Source organism: Pteronotus mesoamericanus, unplaced genomic scaffold (genome assembly GCF_021234165.1).
Source record: "Pteronotus mesoamericanus isolate MK-2021 breed Mesoamerican mustached bat unplaced genomic scaffold, CSHL_Meso_final scaffold_21, whole genome shotgun sequence".
In the NCBI taxonomy this organism is placed as follows: domain Eukaryota; kingdom Metazoa; phylum Chordata; class Mammalia; order Chiroptera; family Mormoopidae; genus Pteronotus; species Pteronotus mesoamericanus.
This window is the reverse complement of record NW_026555310.1, coordinates 64,142-84,469: the sequence shown is the minus strand read 5'-3', so window position 1 is coordinate 84,469 and position 20,328 is coordinate 64,142. Positions and strand designations below refer to the sequence as shown.

The 20,328-nt window shown below is 48.2% G+C and overlaps 2 protein-coding genes across 3 annotated transcripts; one reads left to right on the top strand and one right to left on the bottom strand.

Moving 5' to 3' along the window:
• Positions 1-788: 788 nt before the first annotated feature.
• On the top strand, positions 789-5,099 carry LOC129084508 (transmembrane protein 198-like). Its single transcript, XM_054590706.1, has 5 exons — positions 789-907; positions 1,880-2,141; positions 2,702-3,283; positions 3,743-3,900; positions 4,029-5,099. Exons 2-5 carry the CDS (start codon positions 1,967-1,969, stop codon positions 4,164-4,166), a joined length of 1,053 nt encoding a protein of 350 aa, XP_054446681.1. The 5' UTR covers positions 789-907; positions 1,880-1,966; the 3' UTR covers positions 4,167-5,099.
• Positions 5,100-5,900: 801 nt separating this feature from the next.
• Positions 5,901-10,690, bottom strand: MMP19 (matrix metallopeptidase 19). Of its 2 annotated transcripts, XM_054590704.1 has the most exons (9): positions 10,604-10,690; positions 10,228-10,313; positions 9,150-9,280; positions 8,718-8,933; positions 8,031-8,276; positions 7,487-7,612; positions 6,728-6,892; positions 6,443-6,570; positions 5,901-6,277 (listed from the first exon to the last, which is right to left on the bottom strand). In XM_054590704.1, the coding sequence occupies exons 1-9, from the start codon at positions 10,688-10,690 to the stop codon at positions 5,987-5,989; spliced, it is 1,476 nt and encodes a 491-aa protein (XP_054446679.1). In that variant the 3' UTR covers positions 5,901-5,986. The 2 variants fall into 2 exon arrangements, with proteins under 2 accessions (XP_054446679.1, XP_054446680.1); XM_054590705.1 differs by lacking the exon at positions 8,031-8,276.
• Between the last annotated feature and the right edge of the window lie 9,638 nt (positions 10,691-20,328).

Genomic DNA, 20,328 nt, shown 5'->3' with positions numbered 1-20,328 from the left:
AGCTGGCGAACTGCTCCGTATAACTGCAGCCCCCACGGCCTTGACCCGCCCCTCTGGACACAGCTCTCAGACACCGTCACCGATCGGGGCTCGGGGGCTGAGAGCGTAGCTCCGCTGGGCTCCGGACCAGAGCGGCGTGCCAAAAAACACTGCACTCATCTGCATGCTGCTTTACATCTCATTTGCATACCGAGCTGGTCGTCGACGTCGACAAGCGCCCCCCTCCCCCACGCAGACCCGTCTCGGGTCCCCTCTTTGTCGGTCCCCTTCTCTGCACACGCCTCTCTCGTTAGTCCCCCTTCCAGACTCTTACTCCGCAGGTTTGTCCACCCATGCACCTCGTCGGCGCCCCCAGAGCAGAAAGACCCCCTTCCCCGAATCCCCAGTCCGAACCACCAGATTCTCCAGAAAGACAATACTCCAATTCTCTGGGAAGTGGAAGAAACCAAGCCGGAGCGAGGGGGACGCTGAGACCCCAGTGGAAGCTTCGAGAGCTTCTAGTTTTCGAGTCATTGCCTAAGTAATTCAGAGACCTTTATCTAAACTTCTTGTGCACCCATAACTCTTTCCTGCTACGGTTGGGGGAGGTTCTCTGGTCCCAGCCTGGAGCAGTAGGCAAACTGGGTCCCCCACACACAAGGGAAAGAGTTGGAGGGGCCTGCCCCGTGATGTCACCCCCCTACCCTGTCCCCTTCCTCCACCCCACCCCACCCCCCAAAGCTGGTTGCATTTAGCTCACGGGGCTTGGGCTACGACTTGTAAGAGTTTAAGGGGAAACTAACTGAGTGGCCCTGGGGGTGCCCACGCCTGACAGTCGCCCGGACACCTAGGATCTCCGGGCAGGGATGCAGCTGGGGGTCTAGGGAAGCACTTCTACCCCCTTCCTCTCCTCAGCCCTGGCAGGGTGGTGAGTAGTTAACACCCCCTCTCTAACCTTTCCGTATTGAGGGTCCCTAGGCTTCCAAGAGGATTGAGAAGAGCAGCCCTAGGGATTCCCCAAGCTAACCCTCCAGCCTGTTAGGACCTTGATGTCCAAAAGAAGATAGCTGAAGGAATGTACCTGCGTCCACCCTACCCCAGTCCCAAAGTGCCCCTAATGCCAGCCCCTCCTTGGTGTTGTCACAGAAACTGAATTCAAACCCCACTTGGCAGCCCTGACAACGCTGGGGAAAGGGAGGGGTAGGAAAAGTCCCAGTGTCCTGAGGGGAGGAGTAAGAGGCTACCAGTACTGTAATATATCTGTGGGCAAGGTGCCCGCTTATTCCATGAGGGTTCGTTGGAGTTGGACTGTGATTAGATGTCCCTTTCCCCAACAACTCCATCTCCTCAAGACGCGGAGGCTTCAGAACCCTGACAAATGTGAATGGCTATCTCTACTTAATTCCTTTTCCCACTCTTTTGGTTGCCTGGGGTTTTTTCCCCCTTCTCTGGGGTTGGAGCAGCTGTCAGGAGACCCCACCATGACTCGTTCTCTCCTCTTTCTCCTCCTTCTCCCCCCTTTATTAACCACACCCTTCCTAGTCCTGTGGGGTAATATTGAGTCCCAGCTGCAGATGTGGGCAAAGCTTTCTTTTCAGCTGGAACAGGCTGCTAGGCTTTTAGCCCCCAGTCCCTCTAGTGCCCCTGGACACCTCCCTCCACTGACCTTAGGACATCCTACTCCTCCCACCCTACCCTGGAAAGCTAGGGGACAGACATGGCTCATTACCTTGTAAGATTTTTCATTTAAGTTTTATTTAGCTTCCTTGTTGCAGAGAGTAGTAAAGAGACAGCTGGCTCCCCTCAACCCCAGAAATTGGCCTTTCTTTAAAAAAAAATAGAGATACAAAGTCCTCAAGATTCATGGGCACCTGAGTTCCTGCCCCCTACCCCCTTGCAGGTTTCCCAACCCCCTCAAGACATTCATGGATGGATGAGAGGAGCTGACATTGACCTCCCCCATCTGTGACCACCTTCTCTTCCTGCCATGGAGGAAGCTTTGCTGCCCCTGGCCATGACCTCTGACCCCAGGCCCTTTAATCAACAACTCCCAGAGCCTCCAGATCCAAGATGTCTCTTGGAACCCCAGGACAATCCTGAACTGGCACCTGCCCTGGTGTGTGCTCTTTGCTGCTGCTTTGGAATCATCTACTGCTGCTTCGGTGAGGGCAGAGCCAGGGCTCTGGGGGGCAGCTGCCCAAGGCTGTCACCCTCAAGGATGATGTTAACTTTCATCTTTGTTCCTGGGCTACCTCTACTCTATCAGGGGATGCCTACCTTCAGTATGGCCCATGCTGCTCTTGCCAGCTTTTCCTTTTCATCCCCCTACCCATGCCCTCCAGCTCTGACCCCTGGCACTCTCACTTACCTTCCCTTTACCTTCTATCTCAAAACTCCATTCCCAAATTATCCTCCATGTTTAATGCTTCTTCACTCTTCCCCAATAACCTGAATCAGCCTATGCTCACTTCTCTCATCTACTATCCCTGGAAGGATTAAACCTTCTTTCTATACTTACTCCCCTCAATGCATCTTACCTCCTGATTTTTCTTTCCCATCGCCTCACACTCTCTGCTCTCCCTGAGGTTATCCCTTTCTGCCCCTCGCCTTGAGGTCCTTGGGTGTGCCGCTCCTGTTATCTGCTCCTCTGCTTAGCATCAGCGCCATCCCTGTGGACCCGCCATCCCTTCCGCCTCTCAGTGCCTCCTGCCTCCCTTCCCAGGCTACCGCTGCTTCAAGGCAGTGATGTTTCTCTCGGGCCTGCTATCAGGAGCTCTGGTGATCTTCCTGCTATGCCACAAGGAGCGAGTGCTAGAGACACAGCTGAGCCTGGAGGTGAGCGCGGGCATTGCGCTGGGCATCGGACTCCTCTGCGGCCTGGTCACCATGCTGGTTCGCAGTGTCGGGCTCTTCCTGACTGGTCTCCTGCTAGGCCTAACCCTGGGCGCCGGGGCCCTGCTGGGTACCGAACCCTTCTACCAACCACCTTCAGCCTGGGTGCCGGCCGGGGGGCTGGTGGGGCTGGCACTGCTGGGAGCCCTGCTCACGCTTCGGTGGCCACGTCCATTCACAGTTCTGGGCACAGCCCTGCTGGGTGCTGCGGTGCTGGTGGCCTGTGCTGACTACTTCTTGGAAGGGCTGGCACTGGGCAGTCGGCTGGGCCAACGCTTGCAGGCACTTCCAGCCTTGCCTCCTCTCTGCTGGTATAGCTGGGTCTTGCTGGGGACCTGGCCAGCCCTGGGAGCTCTTGGGGCACTGGCCCAATGGAAGCTCATGGATGAGGAACATGGAGGCCACGCTAATGGTAAGTTAGTGCCATGGTACAGCAGCAGCCAATCTGTGCCTTCTCCTGTCCCCAGGTCCCAGACTTGAGGAGGGGAAGGGGGGAAATACCCTTGAGAGGAGGGTGGAGGTATCTAAGGTGAATGGGGTAGGACATTGAAAGGAAGGTAGAGTTGGAGGAACCAAAGGTCTGAGTAAGAATGAGAAGGAAATTTGTCAGGGGAGCAGAGAAGAGTTATTGGAGACTGTTATGGAAGAAAAGGGAGACCTCAGGAAAGTCTAGGAGAGAGAAGGAAGGGTTTCTCAAGTAGGAAAGACTCAAAAGAAGGGTTTCTTTTAGAAGAACTGGGGGGAAGATGAGGTGTGATAGAGCTGGAACAAAGAGATCAAATGGACTTCTCTTGTAGTGTGAGAGCGTTTGGAGGTAGAACTTGGGGTCTAAAGAGGCCTCTCTCAGTCTGTACTGCCCCCTCCCAAGCAGTGGTCTTGAGCCACCATCGAAGGCATCTCCAACTCCTTCGCATCCGTCAGCAAGAGGCCAAGTGGCACCGGACCTCCCCTGCGGTGGGGCTCTGTGAGGGCAGCTACCGGAGACAGCTCCCCACCAACGCCCGGAGTCCTGCTGACAGCCTGGCTCCTGTGAGTCGGGGGTGGGGGGGAAAGGGGCACTCTGGGGGATGGAGCAGAGGGTACATGGGGATGGTCAGGGTGGGGCAGGGACTGACCCAGACCATTCTGTCTGTCCTCTCCACCCTGTGTCCCTCCAGAGTTATCTCCAGAGCCTTCGAGAGCGCCAACTGGGACCAGGCAGCCAGGCCACAGCCCCCCACACCATCTTGGACCTGGATTCTGACTGCGGTTCCACCGTTCCTCTCACCACACCTTCTGGTTCCACCCAGACCTGAGCCTAAACCTCCACTGATACCCCCACCCTCCTAGCAAGGGCGTGGGAACACTAGGTAGGCAGGGCCTGAGCCCACAGGACCCACACACAAACTTCCCCACCTCTTAGACTTGGGGATGGAATCTGTGCTCCAAGCTAGATCATCCCTGTAGAGAAAGGTTTCAGAAACAGAGAAGAATCTTATAGAGGAGAGAGGAATGGAAGTATGAGTAGCTACCTCTGTCCAATAATAGAGGTGCCCTGGTCCCTAAAGAAACTGACTCCCTCATTCTTTCCAAGTCAAGGCGGGGGGCCTTACGCAGATAACCTTTTATATACTCTTATCAGTGTGCCACACAAGGTAAAATAAGGAGTTTTCTTTTTGTAGGAGCTTTGGAAAATCAGGAAGCCTCCTAAAGCACTTGATATCTTTTTGAATGGGAGAAGAGCACAGAGGAGCTCCAGAATCTCCCAATCTCCAGGCCCCTCATTAGGGGATAATTGGATTCCTGATTAGCCTTTCCTCCCGGGCCCCGGATAGGCTCAAGCCTCCTTCTCCTACCTCAGTTGGGAGTGTTGGCCTCCACGGTGCTTCCCTTTCTCTCCTCCTTGACGTGGGGAAGACCATGAGGCAGTGCCTGGTTCAGCCCCCATCTCTGCTAAAAGCCGACTTCTTGCTCCGAGGAGGGAGCATTGGCCCACATGCCAGAGTGTTGCCCTTTTGCCCAAAGGAGCCTGGTCTTCAGGCTGCATGGGAGACAAGTGCCTTCTCTGCCTCTCATTGTAGATGATGCTAATCTCGTCCTTAACCAGAACTTGGTCCCAGACACTAACCCACTCTAACTCTCCCCGCTGTGACTCTCCTGCCCAAAGTCAGTTCCCTGTTCCCTAGACAGCATGAAAGAATATATATCCCCTCCCCTTGGCAGCAAGGCTATGATGGGAGGGAGGAAGAACATGGGAGTGTGTGAATAAAGTGGCATTGAACAATGAATCAGGGAGTCCAGCCTCTACTCTTGCTGCTCTTTTCTTTCTTTGCACCCCAGAACAAACAGTTACCCATACTGAAAAGTCCTCTGTCAACTAAAGATTTGGTAAGGGTTCCCTTAGCAGACTGGGCTACTGTAGGAACAACACACAAACAGCCAGAGGAAGAGTTGCTCGGTCCTCTCTTATGAACACGGACTTACGCTTTATTAAGCACAAATGTGCCAGACACTGTCAGACACTTCACATATAGTATTTCATTTAATGCAATAACCCCGCAGGGTTGGTCACCTCATTTTGCAGATGGCAACTCTGAGTCTCAGTGAGATTAGTTAACTTGCTCAAGTCATAAACAAGCAAATGTGATTCTCAAGGATTCCAAAACCCTTGCTCATTTTACTGGCCATGCTGTTTTCTTGCACTCGATCTAGGAAGAACGAGGCCCAGGCATTCAGCTTTCCAGCTGTTGTCTCATTAGGCCCAATTGAAAACTTCCCTCTCTCACTGTCTTCCAGAGAGTAGATAACACAGTTGCAAGTGCTATCTAGGATGGGAAGAAGTGGATAGAGCTGGGGACTGACCCAGAGCACAGGGGAATGGTGGCTAAAGCTGGGACATTTAAAGGTCTGAGGTCTCTGTCTCATGCCCCTGCATGGGTCTGCAGTCTAGTGAGTAGACATTTGGTTCAGGTCTTAGGCCTCTGGAAGGGCGACATTACCAGGGAATAAAAGAGTGGTGGATCCTGTGGCTGAGGGGGTCATATCCAAGATTGTGTCTCTGGGCAAGTGGTCAGTGTTCAAGGTGGTATCTGTGGATGAGGAAGTGGTATCCAAGGTTGTTCCTGTGACTGAGTGGTCAGGGCCTGTGGCTGAGGGGGAGGTCTCCACCTGATGGGGTAGTGTCTGGGATCTGGGGGTGACAGTGCATCCAGTTGTGGGCAGTATCTCTGGGATAGCCCTTCTCCACTCGAAGCTGCCTGTTGAGGTGCCAGTACTGTTTGTCCTTGAAGAAGTAGACACGGCCATCCTGCCTACTCATAGCAGCTGAGGGCTGGTTTGGCGCTCCTGTAAACAACCCCTTGATTGGTTTGGGGTAGCGGCTGAAGTCCGTGCGTGCCAGCTCGTCCCACTGCCAGTACTTGGAGCCCTAGGTGTGGGATGGGTAAGGAGAAGAGGATGATGAGTTAGAGCTTACGGACCCCAGATGTCTACCCCCAGCCCACTGCAGCTGCAGATCTCCCTTCAGCAGTGTTAGCTTCTCTGTGTGAGGTAACCCACCAGTCTTAAGAAGGGATTTGCCCTTGCTTTATACCTTAAAGAGGAACACCTTTTGGTTGACTGGCCAATAGAGAGCTGCATCCAGGTTGGGTTCTACTCTATTCAGCTTCTTGGGGAAGCCAGGAGACATCTTGAAGTTAATGTAACGCCACATCTTGTCTCCTGAGAACATGTAAGAACAAGTCACCTCTGTCCTCAGGGGATAGTTTTTTGATTCCTCCATTCCACCCTCTCAGAAACTTCTCATCTCTCTCTCCCTTTTATGGCTTCTTTGATGGCAGGCCCTCCTCAAGTAAGACACATAAACTAGTCCCTTTACCCTTAAAGAAGTAAATCCATTGTGTTCGAGGAGAGTAGACAGCAGCATCCAGGTTTCCTGGGAGCCCCTCCCAAAGAGCAGACACTTGGAACAAAGGACCCAGCCCTGAATCTGTCACGGTCCACACGTAGCTCCCCTTGAAGGCATAGGTCTTCCCGCGGGGCCCTGAGAGCAAAGGTGTGTCAACAAATTAAAAAGACAGTGATCAAATAAAGACTGGTGGGTATCTCAAGCAGGCTGATAATTTGCCCTTCTGCCACAGGCTGGGTCCTCAAAAAATTCAATAAGATTAAGCAGGCAGAGAAGCAGGACCAGCAGTTCAGCCTCTCCTTTGTTGTTCAGAGCAACTGAGTTCTGGTCCACTCAGCAAAACAAAAACTCTACAGGTAGGTACTTCTACTTTGGGGACCTCACTCTCCACTCTAAATGACTTCCAAGTTGTCCTTCCATGCAGGTATAGTACCGTCTCTAATAGACATTTCAGTTAATATAGTTCTCTCCATCTTGCTGTATTTCCAGATGTGTTCTGGGGGCCCTTATAGGGTAGCAACCAAGGTAAATGCCTGCCTGGCTCATCTTTAATTTGGCTCTGAATGCCCCCTCCCCATGCCACATGCCTCCTTCTGTGACCACTAACTCTACCTGGTGTCTAACCTCCATTGCTCATGCTGCAATCCTGTGTCATTCTCATTTGTCCAGGTCTCAAGGTCAGCAAGCTCCCCCACTGCTTGCTTATAGCCTGCAGGGGAAGGGCCTTACCCAGCATCATGGCATCCAGTTCACCACTGCAGGGGTCCGGCATGGGACTGGGCTCTGTGGGCACTTGTGGTACAGTGGAGAGCTCTGTCTCCTCTTCCTCATCCCCTATATCAGGGCTCTTCTTGCCTGTGAGGTAATGTAATGCTACTCAGAGAGAGACCTCGAAACTCCTGACCTGCTCACTCTTCTGAAATTTGGCTCAGAGGCCCCATAGAGGGGAAAAGGGAGTCCTAGAAAGTTCCTTTGGGGAGCAGGCAAGATAATATTGATATCAGCAGGAGACATGCTTTAGTTTAGGAGGAAGGTTTGCTGGAATCTTCATTCTTCATCCACAAGAATGGGTCTGAGGGGAGAGAGGCCCCAAAGGAAGACTAGACATGGAAGTGTTCGAAAAACAGTTCCTGAAAATAGAAGTCTGAATAGAAGGGCAGGAAGAAGAGAAATAAGCCAAGCCATTTCCCTCCCTGGAGGTTAGACCTGCCTCATCAAGCCTGAGGAGATGCTGGTCAGACCGACCTTCATGATCACTAGGGAAAAGGACTACCATAGAGAGCCTGGATCCCCGCCACATCATCTGGGTGCAGCTTGAAGTGGGGCCGGTATCCAGAGTAGATAGGGGCCATGAGGGCTTGGGTATGTCGGGAGTGCCCAAGCCCCAGGGCATGGCCCAGTTCATGGGCTGCGATGATGCGAAGGTTCACCCCCTGGTAGGTCCTCTCAGTCCAGAGCTCATCTTCATCAAAGTGCACACTGCCCAGCTCTGGGATGTCAGCATGGGCCAGGACCTTCCCTGAATGAAGGCAAAGGTGGACAGGGAAGAGGTCAGAGCTTCGAGGCTGGAGCTCCCCTGACTGTTATTAACTCCAATTATCCATTCCCATAAAATTCCCATCTATGTGACATCTATGGTCACTGTCTTTTGGATGCCTCTCTCTCTCCTTTCAGATTCCCCTGTCATCACCCAGTTCTCATAGGGATGCCCACATTCTGTCACTTCACCTCCAAACCACTCTCCCCTCCCTGGCCTAGTCTTCCCTGGGGTGTGCCTTTAGCAGGGTCCCAGGGAGGTGATCAGCTGCTCCCCAAGGGAATGTCAGAAGGTGGTTAGAGAGTGGAGGGTGCAGCTGGGCATAGGGGTCAGCCTAAACATTAAGGATCCAGAGTCCCTGGCTCAAAAGGACAGAGATAATCTCAGAGGTCCGTTTGGTGAGAGCCAAGAGCTGGTACCTACCAGGCCCATCAAAGGTACTGGAGCAATACAGGCTTTGACGGCCATGGAAGGAGAGGCGGATGTCAGCCCAGCCAGCTTTTACCTCCCGGAAGGTCAGGGGGGCCACACTGCTCCAGTACTGAAAGGCTTTACGCAGGGCTTCCCGGGCTGTGTGGAGTGGGAGGGTGGAAGGCAGGTTCAAGATACGGAAGGTCAGGTGCTTCTTTCTCCAGCGGCCTGGTTATTGGACCAGAAAATAGATTAGAAACACGGATCCGTCTGCCAACCCCAGGGAGCTCCCCTGGGTTTGTGCATTCACTCAGCAAAGCTCTGTAACAATCTCTCCAGGCAAGACCAGGTAGTTACCAAGTGACCATCCATTCAATACTGAGCTAGTCTAGGCTGTTCATGCAACGCCTGTCTATCTCTCCCTTTCCCAGGTTCAGGCCTCACCCAGCAGCCGGTATTTAAGGGTCTTCTGATTGAAGGGGTCCTCCAGACCACAACGGGGCTGCCTCATGCGGGCTCTCGTGGCATCGTCCAGCTGACCTGAGACAGGAAGCTCAGATGCTTCCTGAAAAGCTCTGAAAAGCAAGAGAAGGACAGGTCCAGCAACCTGCAATGTCTGGGAACCGGGGGAAGCTCTTCAGCCCCCTGCTGCCCAAAGGGATAGCCGAGAAAGCATAGAATCTCTGAAACTGATGGGGTTGCTTCCATATCCAGCTGTCATAACTGGGACTTTCTCTTCTGTTCTGGAAGGCATGGCAGTATTCCAACTTGACCTCCCTATCTCCAGTCTCTTATCTGGGTAAGGATCCCCTCAGGTGTAGCTTTCCCTCCTACTGCAAACTAACCTGCTCTGGAGACATGTTCTGACTCCCTACTCTGGAGACTACCACCACTGCTCCCACCTGAGGGCCTGTTTTCCCTCAGCCTTCTCCCCTCCTGTCTGGAGACCCCTCTCAGCTCAGCCTGCTCTGGAGCAGTTTCATCCATCAGGCACTGCAGGCACTGTGGCTTTTCAAGGGACTGTGAACATATTTGAGAGCAAACAAAAATGATCCATTAGATCCAAAATATAAAAAGAAAACTTCAAAATATAAATAAATGATTAATTAAATGTCTACAAAAGGCAACATCAGGTCAACAACTCAACCCCAACTCAACTCAACTCAGCTCATAATTTTACATATAAATTATATTTAATGTGGAATGTGACTTAATGTTAGTATTTCAATACAACGTAAGCAGAGTCTCCATCTCTTCTTGGCCTTTTGGCTAAGATCAAGCGTAGAGTCTCCAAAGGAGTCCCTAGAGCCTCAGAAGATCCAATGACTGCTCCTCATCTTTGAATTCCCATCTCACCCCATGCCCACCAACCTAGTAGTGATAACCACCCCTTCTCTAGATCCCAACATGAATTTGGTCAGGCAGAGGTGAGCCTGGGGAGAAGAAGGGCTGAAAAGAGGGAAAGACCTTGCAACATTGACCCTGAAGGCCTCTCACCTTATGGTACCTTATGACCTCTCACCTCAGAGCCTTCATGATGTCTTCTAGACTGAAGTCATCAGGTCCTTCTAGAGGCTTCCGTAGGTACCCATATTGCAAAAGGTAATCCTATAATAGAGGTGGGGGTTAGTCTCAGGTAAAACCTCTAAGTGACTTAGCAGGCCCATGAGGATAGGAGGGGACTGACATGGGAGGATTAAAGGAGAGGCACCTCAGGAAAGGGGCTCAGGTAGAACAAGGGGAAGGAGTGGGAGATGAGCAGGGGTAGATCATAGAGTAGAGGATGGAAGGGAAAGGCAGGCAGGTTGAAGGGCAGGAAGGAGGCTTGGATGGGACCGTGGACCAGTACCCCAGTCCCTCTCCTGATCTGGGTCCCTCTTACACAGGGGACTCACCACTGCTCCCTCCTTTTCTGCAGGCCCCAGGGCCCGGCCTGTGACTGTGATGGGAAGTAGGAAGCCCAGCCACAGCGGCTGCCAATTCATGGTCCCACCGAGCAGGAGTTCCAGCAGCAGTCTGTGGCCTCTGCCCTGAGATCTCTGGGAGCGTAAGGGAGCAGGGCTTGGTGTGGGGGGGCCCAGTTCTTTTCACGCTCCAGTCTCTGGTCCTCTTTATAAAATGTCAGGGGAGGAGAACTGGGGGGAGTGGCAGTTCGAGGTGACTCAGCCCAGAGATATGTTGTAATTCACCATTAACCCCTGACCTGCCAGAGTGCCGAGTCAAAAAGATCCCCCAACCCATGCCCCAGAATCTTCTGCTGGAGATGGGAAGACTTTTCATGTACTGTCCTTGAGGGTGGGCATCCCAGAAGAATGAGAAGCAGAATCTCTGCTGGGACTAGGGACAGGGACCATGCTCATCCCCTGCGGCTGGACATTCCTGTGCCCCAAGGGACCCTGAGTCAGCAAACTCTTCATCTTCAACCTTCATGTCTCCCTGTCTACTTTGGAATAGGGAAAAAAAATAAAATAAAGGCTAGGCAGCAGAAAGCAGCTTAGGTGCTTCAGTTTCAGGTGAAGGAATCAAGGTTGAGGTCTTAGATTTTTTTGCACCCAAGACTAAACTGGGAATTTCAATGCTCTTTAAGCCCACTTGTATCTTCTTTAAGAAAAAAGTCATGGTTTCAAGAATTTAATGAGCCTGGTGTGGGGGTAGGGGTTAACAAGGGCACAAAGAAGTAAAGGGCAGGAGCCTATACATGGGGAACTTAGAGATAGGGTAAGTCCAACACAAGTACCGGAAATGAGAGGAACCAGGACGCCAGGCAGGAGGTGCCCGTCCTAAGGGTCATGGGGCTATGGGAAAGTTCACTGAGAAGGCAGACTTTGGAGGCTGCCTACAAGGTGGATAGTGCGAAAGAGTACTGAGAGACGGGGACAATGCCAGTCTTGAGTAAAAGTGCAGAGCTGAGAAGAGCCAGCTGTGCTCAGTAAGTGCTGAGGGTCTATGCTATATCATTCACCACTGACTCCCTAGTGCCTACCCCAGGCTAACTCAGTGCTTCAGGTGGTGCTTAATGAACCTTTGTCAAATGAATGATCAGGACCAGAGTTTAGAGGGTCCTGAATGCTATATAAGGAGGAGGAAAAAAACTTAAATTTTAGAAACCTACTGTGTGTTAGTTGATTTATACTATCTCATTTAATTCTCACAACCCTCCTATGAAGGAAAAATTATGTGACAGGAAGTGGAAACCCACAGAGGAGAACTTGACCAAGGACATGGAGCTCCTAACTGGTCTTGTCTATATTCGAATCCCACTGCTGTCTCCATAATCCATGCACACTGGCTCTTAGAGTTTTGGCCTGGGAAGATTCCACTATCATTTATATATCACACAACATCGGCGTCCCATTCAAATGCACAGGGAAGCAGTGATAGGAATGGGGGAAAGGGTTACTAAACTCCTGTTCTCAGCGGGACTCCAATTTTGAGTGCTTCCACAAACATCAGCCTGCAAAGCTGATAGACTACAGGGGAACACTTCACAACTCAGGATCGAGGTTGGGGATACTCCTGACTCATTGCTGCCCTCAGCGCTGGTGGTCACTTTGACCCAGCCAGCATTCAACTGGGTAACAATCAGGTGACTAAGTCCCAAATGGCCAGTGACGGCAAAGGAGGACAGAGAACCTCTTACTGATGAGTCATAGAGGCCATGACTGAGGCCACCACTAAGGTTGATGCCCCCAGGAAATGATGGAGTTGGGGAACCAGGTCACGCTCAGCCCCCTGCAGGCCTCTTTCTCCACCCTTCCCCTGAGCCCCTCTTCTTTTGAGTACAAGATGTGGACCAATTGAAAATTATATTTTTCTGATTAAAGCTTTATTGTTTTTTCTAAATAAAAGTTATTCATTGCTTATGATAGTAAATTTGGAAAATGCCAAAATAAACAAGGAGGAAAATGAAAATCACCAGTAAATTCTACCCAAAAGGGAACCACTACTAACATTTTGATGCATTTACTTGAAGCTGTGGCTCTGAATTCGGCTCCAGCTCTGCCTGCCCAACCTCAGCCCCTGGAAGCTGACTGGGATGGAAGAGAAAGCAAGCGCAGATAGTAAGGATAATGGGAGAGGGACGGGAGCTGAGGGTGGTGGGGGGAGAGGAGAATACAGACAAGGAGGATGGATACAAAGAAAACCAGTGAAGTAAGATTAATGTCATAGTAGATTATTCCCTTCCTTAGGCACCTCATACAAGAAAAAAAAAAAAGGTGGGTGATGTTTAGGAATGTATGTTAGTGAAAGAGAGATGGTGGTTATCATGAAAGATGACCAGGTGTGCAGTGGGCACTTACTCTGGCCTTTGAAGATCATGGGATATGGAATCACATTCTAGATACTAAGGATTCAAGAGAAAACAATGCAAAATAGTAAAAGTTGCCAAATCGTTTACTCATTGAAATCTCAACAACAACTCTGAGGGCTGGTATTATCACTGTTTATAGAAAAGGAAAATGAGTTGCTAATTGGTTGCTTTGGGTCACACAGCTGGAAGCAGCAGAGCCTGAAGCTCAAGCTATGATCTTTGCAGCTTCCCAGGAGTTTCCAGGGGCACCCACACAAAACCCCCTAGAGCCAGGAGCCGCAGATAAGTACAAGGACTGCATGACTAATGCTGTTCACACAATGGCATCATGACCATCCCTTCTGCCAGCCCTCCCCCCACCCCGGCCCCGAGCCAGGCTGACCCAGCTCTTTTCCCCTATGAATTTGTCATCTCACTGGAAGACATGTGGGAATGCATGTGAAGGGTTAGAGCATGTGGTCTGCCTGCCCCCAGAAGAGAACTTGATTCTGAGAGACAGAACTCCTGGGTTCTTTGGCTTACTTGCTTCATTCCTGCAGTCTGGTTTCTGTCTCTGCCCACAGATTGCAGCAGAAGAGTTTGTATAGAAATATTTTAAATTAAAGTATGTTAAACTGTCACAGAAGGGATTGGGTGAGATTCTGAGGGTATTTTCTAATGATCTGAGGCTATGGGGCTATGCGTGGACGACAAAGGTTTGTGGAGGTCTCTAAGTCCAAGAGAAGCCATTCTCTAAACCATCATCCCTCCTCCCACCCTGACAGCCACCTTTACTCAGATGCGGTGGCCTGAAGGGCTGCATCCTGGTATATAAAGGGCAAGTGTGGGGCCTGAAACTGGAAACTGGAAGTGAGAAAAAGGTAGGTTGTTAGTGTCGGCACTGCTCTTGATCTATAGATGCTGCTGGTTTTCCCCTCAGAGCCCTGAGGGAACCAAGATAAAGGGAACTTTCCCTGGCTGAATGGCATTGAGTTCTTTCCAAGCCGTTACTCTGGAAACCTCTGTTTTTAAGAAGAGCCCCGCGCGCACACATGTACATTTTAAATTAGTCATGAGTTCCTAGAAGCCAGATGGGAAGCCGTGGCTAGGGTTGTGCACAGCTGGAACTGGTTAGTGACCAGGGAAGTGGGAGGAGTTTGTGGATGGCTCCAGGGCCTGGGCCTGCACATTCTGTTCCCAGGATGCCTCAAACTTCCTCAGCCCCCATTAAGAGCACTTCCCGGCATTCCCTCCAACCCACTGCCCCCGGAATACTCAACCACTCCGGCCCTGGCCTGAACTGGCTCCACTGAAAGGACATCAGACCCAAATCTTTAAGTTCTTCAGTTCCTGCCAAAGTGTGAGGGAGACCAATATCTGCTTCCCTTCTCCAATTCACAGAAAAAGATGTTATCCCACAAGACTTCCCTAGAGATTGTTGTAGGCTTCTGCTGGTGGTCCCATACCCAGCAGAGTGCCAAAGGGATGCATGAAGGGATAAATGCTAGCGTCTGGAACATGAAGGGGAATAAAAAAATAAGGAGCTTAAGTGTTCTTTCAGCATCTGGGATGATAAGGAAATGATGGTAACAAAGAATTTTTGCTCCTTCTGGGAATGACAGCCTTTTTCTTAACAAAAACCAAACTGATCTTTATTGCTTTTCCCAAGGAAAATGGAATGTAGGGGAGCACTTTAGCTTCCTGTCCTCACTCTGTGACCCCAGGAATCAGATATGTCCTAATATCTGGGGACGGTCATGGGCCTGGAAAGTTCATCTTTGGCTCCTTCTTTTTTGGCAAAAGGGTTTGACAAGGGATTGGCAAAGGAAGGAGCTCAGCACTGACTTCCCCTTTTGAAGAGAGTAGTAACTGGATGGAGGAGGGAGAGTTGGAAAAGACTCAATTCTGTTTTCTGCCAGACCAGCAATGCTGCCCTTGATGGGGGAGCTATGAAGGGAAAGGGTTTGCCTCTGTATCTCCCGTTTTGCCCAACTTACTTTAGGATAATAGGTGTTCACCTCTGTGTGTGTGTGTGTGTGTGTGTGTGTGTGTGTGTGTGTGTGTGTGTGTGTGTGAGAGAGAATTCATTAATTTGACAATGGAGGAAGGGTTGACATTGTGCACACGTATATCCTCACATAGCGGAAAAGGAATATAAAGGATTTTAAAGTGCCAGAGGGCACAATTCCAGTTTGAGTTTGAGCAGCCTGCAGCTTTGGCATAATGAGCACCGCCCCTCAGCTATCAAAGAAGTTTTGGAAACGGAAAATAGGAAAAACAGCTAAGGGAGAAGACCACTGATCCTAAGATGGCATTCTCAGGTTTTTTTCATCCAGAATCTAATCCTAAGGATGTGTGTGCTTGCCTATTGCATATTTTTAAAAATTTATTTATTTATTTTTAGAGAGAGGGGAAGGGAAGGAGAAAGAGAAGGAGAGAAACATCAATGTGTGGTTGCCTCTCACACACCCCCGACTGGGGACCCGGCCCACAATCCAGGCATGTGCCCTGACTGGGAATCAAACCAGTGACCCTTTGGTTTGGAGGCCAGCACTTAGTCCACTGAGCCACACCAGCCAGGGCCTATTACCCGTTTTTATAAGACCCTTTATAGTGCACATGTGTGTATGTGCACATGCACGTGCATGCACTTTACTATAAGAGTGATGCTTCTTTGTTGTAAAATACCTGATGATACTTAACTGTCTGCCTGCTTTCAAAAAAGAAGCCAGATATTGACAGGATAGGAGCACACTGGGAGGAAAGGTCTAAGAGATCTTTGAAAACCAAGAGCTAGAACAGAAGCAAAAATACCCAGTTAATCACTGGCCACAGAGCAAGGCTGACCACTGACCAGAATAGCTGAGGTGATCAATAAGATCAGAAAGAACTGATCAGCAAGGGTGTTAACCCCCTAGTGTGAGGCCACTGGTGGTAGCCGTGGCAAAAGGAGAGTAGAAGAGAAACAAGTAAAAAAAGCCAATCAAATGAGGAACTGAAGAAGCATGGAAAACCAAAACCCAGCTTGGATTAAGGTTGTGTATTGAGGGCAAATCTAGAGTTCGGTTGTCAGCTTTGTTTTATTTATTTATTTATTTATTTATTTATTGACTAGAAGGCAAATTATACCCTTGCAAATAAAAAGAACGACTATTAGCAAAAGATATATTAATCCATCATTCACTGTTTCACTAATTGAATCTACCAGTGCTTCTAAAACTTTCCTGACAGAATTCCCTAATTCTGGACATGGTAATTCAAATAATTGTTCCCCTATATGTAATGTGTTATTTTTCTCTGTTTTCAAGGTTGGTTCTATTTTTCATTTTCAACAGTTTGACTGTGGTATGCTTAAGTGTTGTTTGCTGAGTTTCTCTTTTCTGAAAATTTGTATCTTTCACCAAATATGGGAAGTTTTCTCAGTCATTATTTCTTCAAAGGATTTTCTGCTCCATTCTCTCCTTCCTCCCCTTCTGTGACTCTAATTACATATATGTATATTAGATATCTGATATTGTCTTGCAGATCTCTGAAGTTCTGTTCATATTTTTCAATCTTTTTAAATATATACATATATATATTCTTCAGACCAGATCATTTCTATACATCTTCAAGTTCACTGACTTTTTCCTAGGTCTTCTCCAATCTGTTATTACATCCATTTAATGATTTTAAAATTTCAAATACTATATTTTTTAGTTATAGAATTTTCATTTGGTTCTTTTTTATAGTTTTGATTTTTCTGCCAATATTTTCTATTGTTCCATTTATTATTAGCATATTTTCCTTTACTTCATTCAGTACTATTATAATAACTGCTTTAGAGTCCTTGTCTGATAGTTTTAACATGTAGGTCATTGTATAAGTTTGGGTCCAACCAGGAAAGAGAAACCACACAGTAATTGAAGCAAGAAAAGTTTAATATGCCAAATGATAGACAAGAAGCTGTTGTACCACGTCCACAGGACGTGCTGGAAGCTTGACTTCTGGAGTATCAGGGAAGGCTGTTCGTGGGAAGATGTCTCATCTTTCAATACAAAACCTCCTGCAAGGTGGGTTGGTATGGAAAGCTGCTGGCCTCTGGGAACTGCAGGCTACCATGCAGTGGAGAAGCTATGCGTAATGCTGGAACCTGCTAAGTGAGCACATCAGAATCAGGAAGTAAAAGTCTTTTTTCCTGTAATGTCTCTCTAGTATCTTCTGCTGAGAAAAGTTTAGTGCCCACTGGCAAAGGAAAAAATATTCAAAGGACCCCATCCATTTTTTAAATTATATTCTATTGATTATGGTATTACAGTTGTCCTGATTGTTCCCCCTTTGGCCTCTCCACCCAGCACCGCCCATTCCCTTAGGCAATCACCCCAACATTGTTCATGTCCATGGGTCATTCCTATAAGTTCTCTAGTTACTCCATCTCCTATATTGTACTTTACATCCCCCATGGCTATTCTGTAACTATGTATTTGTACTTCTTAATCCCCTCATCTCTTCACCCATTCTTCCCCACCGCCCTCCTGTCTGGCAACCATCAAAACACTCTCCATATCCATGATTCTGTCTCTGCTCTTCTTGTTTGCTTATTTTGTTTTTTAGATTCAATTGTTGATAGATATGTATTTTTGCCATTTTATTGTTCATAGTTTTGATCTTCTTTCTCTTAAATAAGTCCCTTTAACATTTCATATAATAATAGTTTGGTGATGATTAACTCCTTTAGCTCTTTCTTCTCTGGGAAACTCTTTTATCTGTCCTTCAATTCTAAATGATAGCTTTGCTGGGTAGAGCAATCTTGGCTGTAGGTCTCAGCTTTTCATGGCTTTGAATATGCCTTGCCAATCCCTTCTAGCCTGCAAAGTTTCTTTTGAGAAAAGAGCTGACAGTCTTATGGGAACTCCCTTGTAGGTAACTAACTTCTTTCTTCTTGCTAATTTTGAGATTCTCTCTTTATCTTTAACTTTTGGCGTTTTAATTATGATCTATCTTGGAATGGGCCTCTTTGCATCCATCATAATTGGAACTCTCTGTACTTCCTGGACTTGCATGTATATTTCCTTCATATATTTCCCTAAGAAAATTAGGGAAGTTTTTTTTTCACTTTTTTAAAAAATAGAGTTCTAATTTCGTGCTCTTTTTCTTCTCCATCAGGCACCACTATGATGCAAATATTGGACCTCTTGAAGTAGTCCCAGAGGCTGATTATACTATCCTTTTTTTTTATTCTTTTTTCTTTTTTTGTTCTGATTAGTTGCTTTTTTGTTTCCCTATATTCTAAATCATTGATTGGATTCTTGACTTCATCCAGTCTACTGTTGTTTCTCTGTAAATTGTTCTTTATTTCAATTAGTGTATTCTTCATTTCTGACTGGATCTTTTTTGTGCTGCTGAGGTCCTTACTAAGGTCCTTGAGCATCCTTATAACCAGTGTTTTGAACTCTGCATCTGATAGATTGCTTATCTCCATTTAGTTTAGCTCTTTTTATTGGAGTTTTGATCTGTCTTTCATCTGGGCCATGTTTCTTTGTCTCCTCATTTTGGCAGCCTCCCTGTGTTTGTTTCTATGTATTAGGTAGAGCTGCTTTGACTCTGTGTCTTGGTAGTGTGGCCTGATATAGTAGGTGTCCTGTAGGATCCAGTGGCACAGCCTCCCCTATCACCCAAGCTGGGTAGTCAAGGTGTGCCCTTTGTGTGGGCCAAGTACACCTTCCTCTTGTAGTTGAGGCTTGGTTTCTGTTGGCAGATCAATGGGAGGGACTTACCCAGGCCAGTCAACTGCAAGGAATGGCTGTGACCACTGACCACAAACCTCTGCCTCCTGTGGAGGATCGGCTGTGCAGGGGCAGGATTGTGGTTCTCCGACATGGTCTGTAGCTGTCCAGTGGGTGTGCTGGTCCTCCTGTTTCCCAGGTGGTGTTGGCCAAGTTCAGCCTTCACCTGTGTTTTGCCTGAATCCACCCTGCCAGAGCTATTAAACAATCCAAGATGGCTGCTACTTGTGCTTGGCTTGGAGATTCCCAGGTGAAGTCAAGCTGTGAATTTAGGGTAGCTGGTGCTAGTGACAATCTTGGGGCTCACAGAGTCCAGCTATTGATTGTTTGAGAGGATTTAGGAAGATATGCAGCAAGAGCCAGGACCAGCCATTCATATGGAAAAGCAGCCTGGGTGGAGCCTCCCCCATTTTTATAGAGCAGGCAAATTGGGTGAATTTGGAGCAAAGAGGCAATAACCAGCAAGATCATTCTATGGTTGGTTTCTGTTGATTGTCTTTTTTTTTTTTTTGAGAATTAGTCACATTTCCCTCTGTGTGTTTATTGATGACTCTGGGGTTGTATCCTAGACATTATGAATATCATATTGTGGAGACTCTGTTTTCTGTTATATTCCTCTGAAGAATATAATTGTTTCTGAGTAGATGATTAACTAGATTAGAATCAAACTGCACAATCTATACCTGTGGTGGGTGGTAGCTCAGATCTCAGTTAAATTATTTCAGCCTTAACTGCAAGCTGTTCTGAGTCTACCACAAGCAATATTGTCTAGACAAATCTTTGTCTAGCAAAGATTGACAGTGTTTATGCACAGATGTAGGGGACACATTTTCTGGCTTTTTTATTTCTGGGATTGCCTTCTCACTTTACCATGGCTGTAAGTGCCCTGAGACTGAACTCTGGTTCTTCAGGCCAAATAGATGGGTGGTTTGCTATCAAACTTTTAGCTGTCACATGCAAAACTGTTACTGTGGTTTGCCTTGAAGCTAACATTGCAAAAAATGAGAATCTCACTCTTGGCCAATTCCTTCTTCCAAGTTTTGATTCTCCTCTAAAATACCTGATTTTATTCACTGTCCAAAACTTTCAGGTAGTTATTTTTTTATATTGTGTCCTGAGTTTACAATTGTTATCTGTAAGGATGTAGGACTGTTACAACTTTACTATTCTGGAAGAGAAAGCCCATACACCCATGTTATTTTTTTTATTTTTATTTATTGATTTTAGACAGAGAAGGGAAGAGGGAGAGAGCGAGGCATCAATTTGTTGTTCCAGTTATTTATGCATGCATTGGTTGATTCTTCTGTGTGCCCTGACAGGGGATTGAACCTGCAGCCTTGGCATATCAGGACAATGCTCTAACACAGGGGTCCCCAACCTCCAGGCCTGTTAGGAACTGGGCCACACAGCAGGGGGTGAGCTTGAATGTAATGTGCCTGAATCATCCTGGAAACCATCCCCGCACCCCACCATCTGTGGAAAAATTTTCTTCCACAAAGCTGGTCCTGGTGCCAAAAGTTTGGGGACTGCTGCTAAGCAACTGAGCTACTCAGCCAGGGCCCATGTT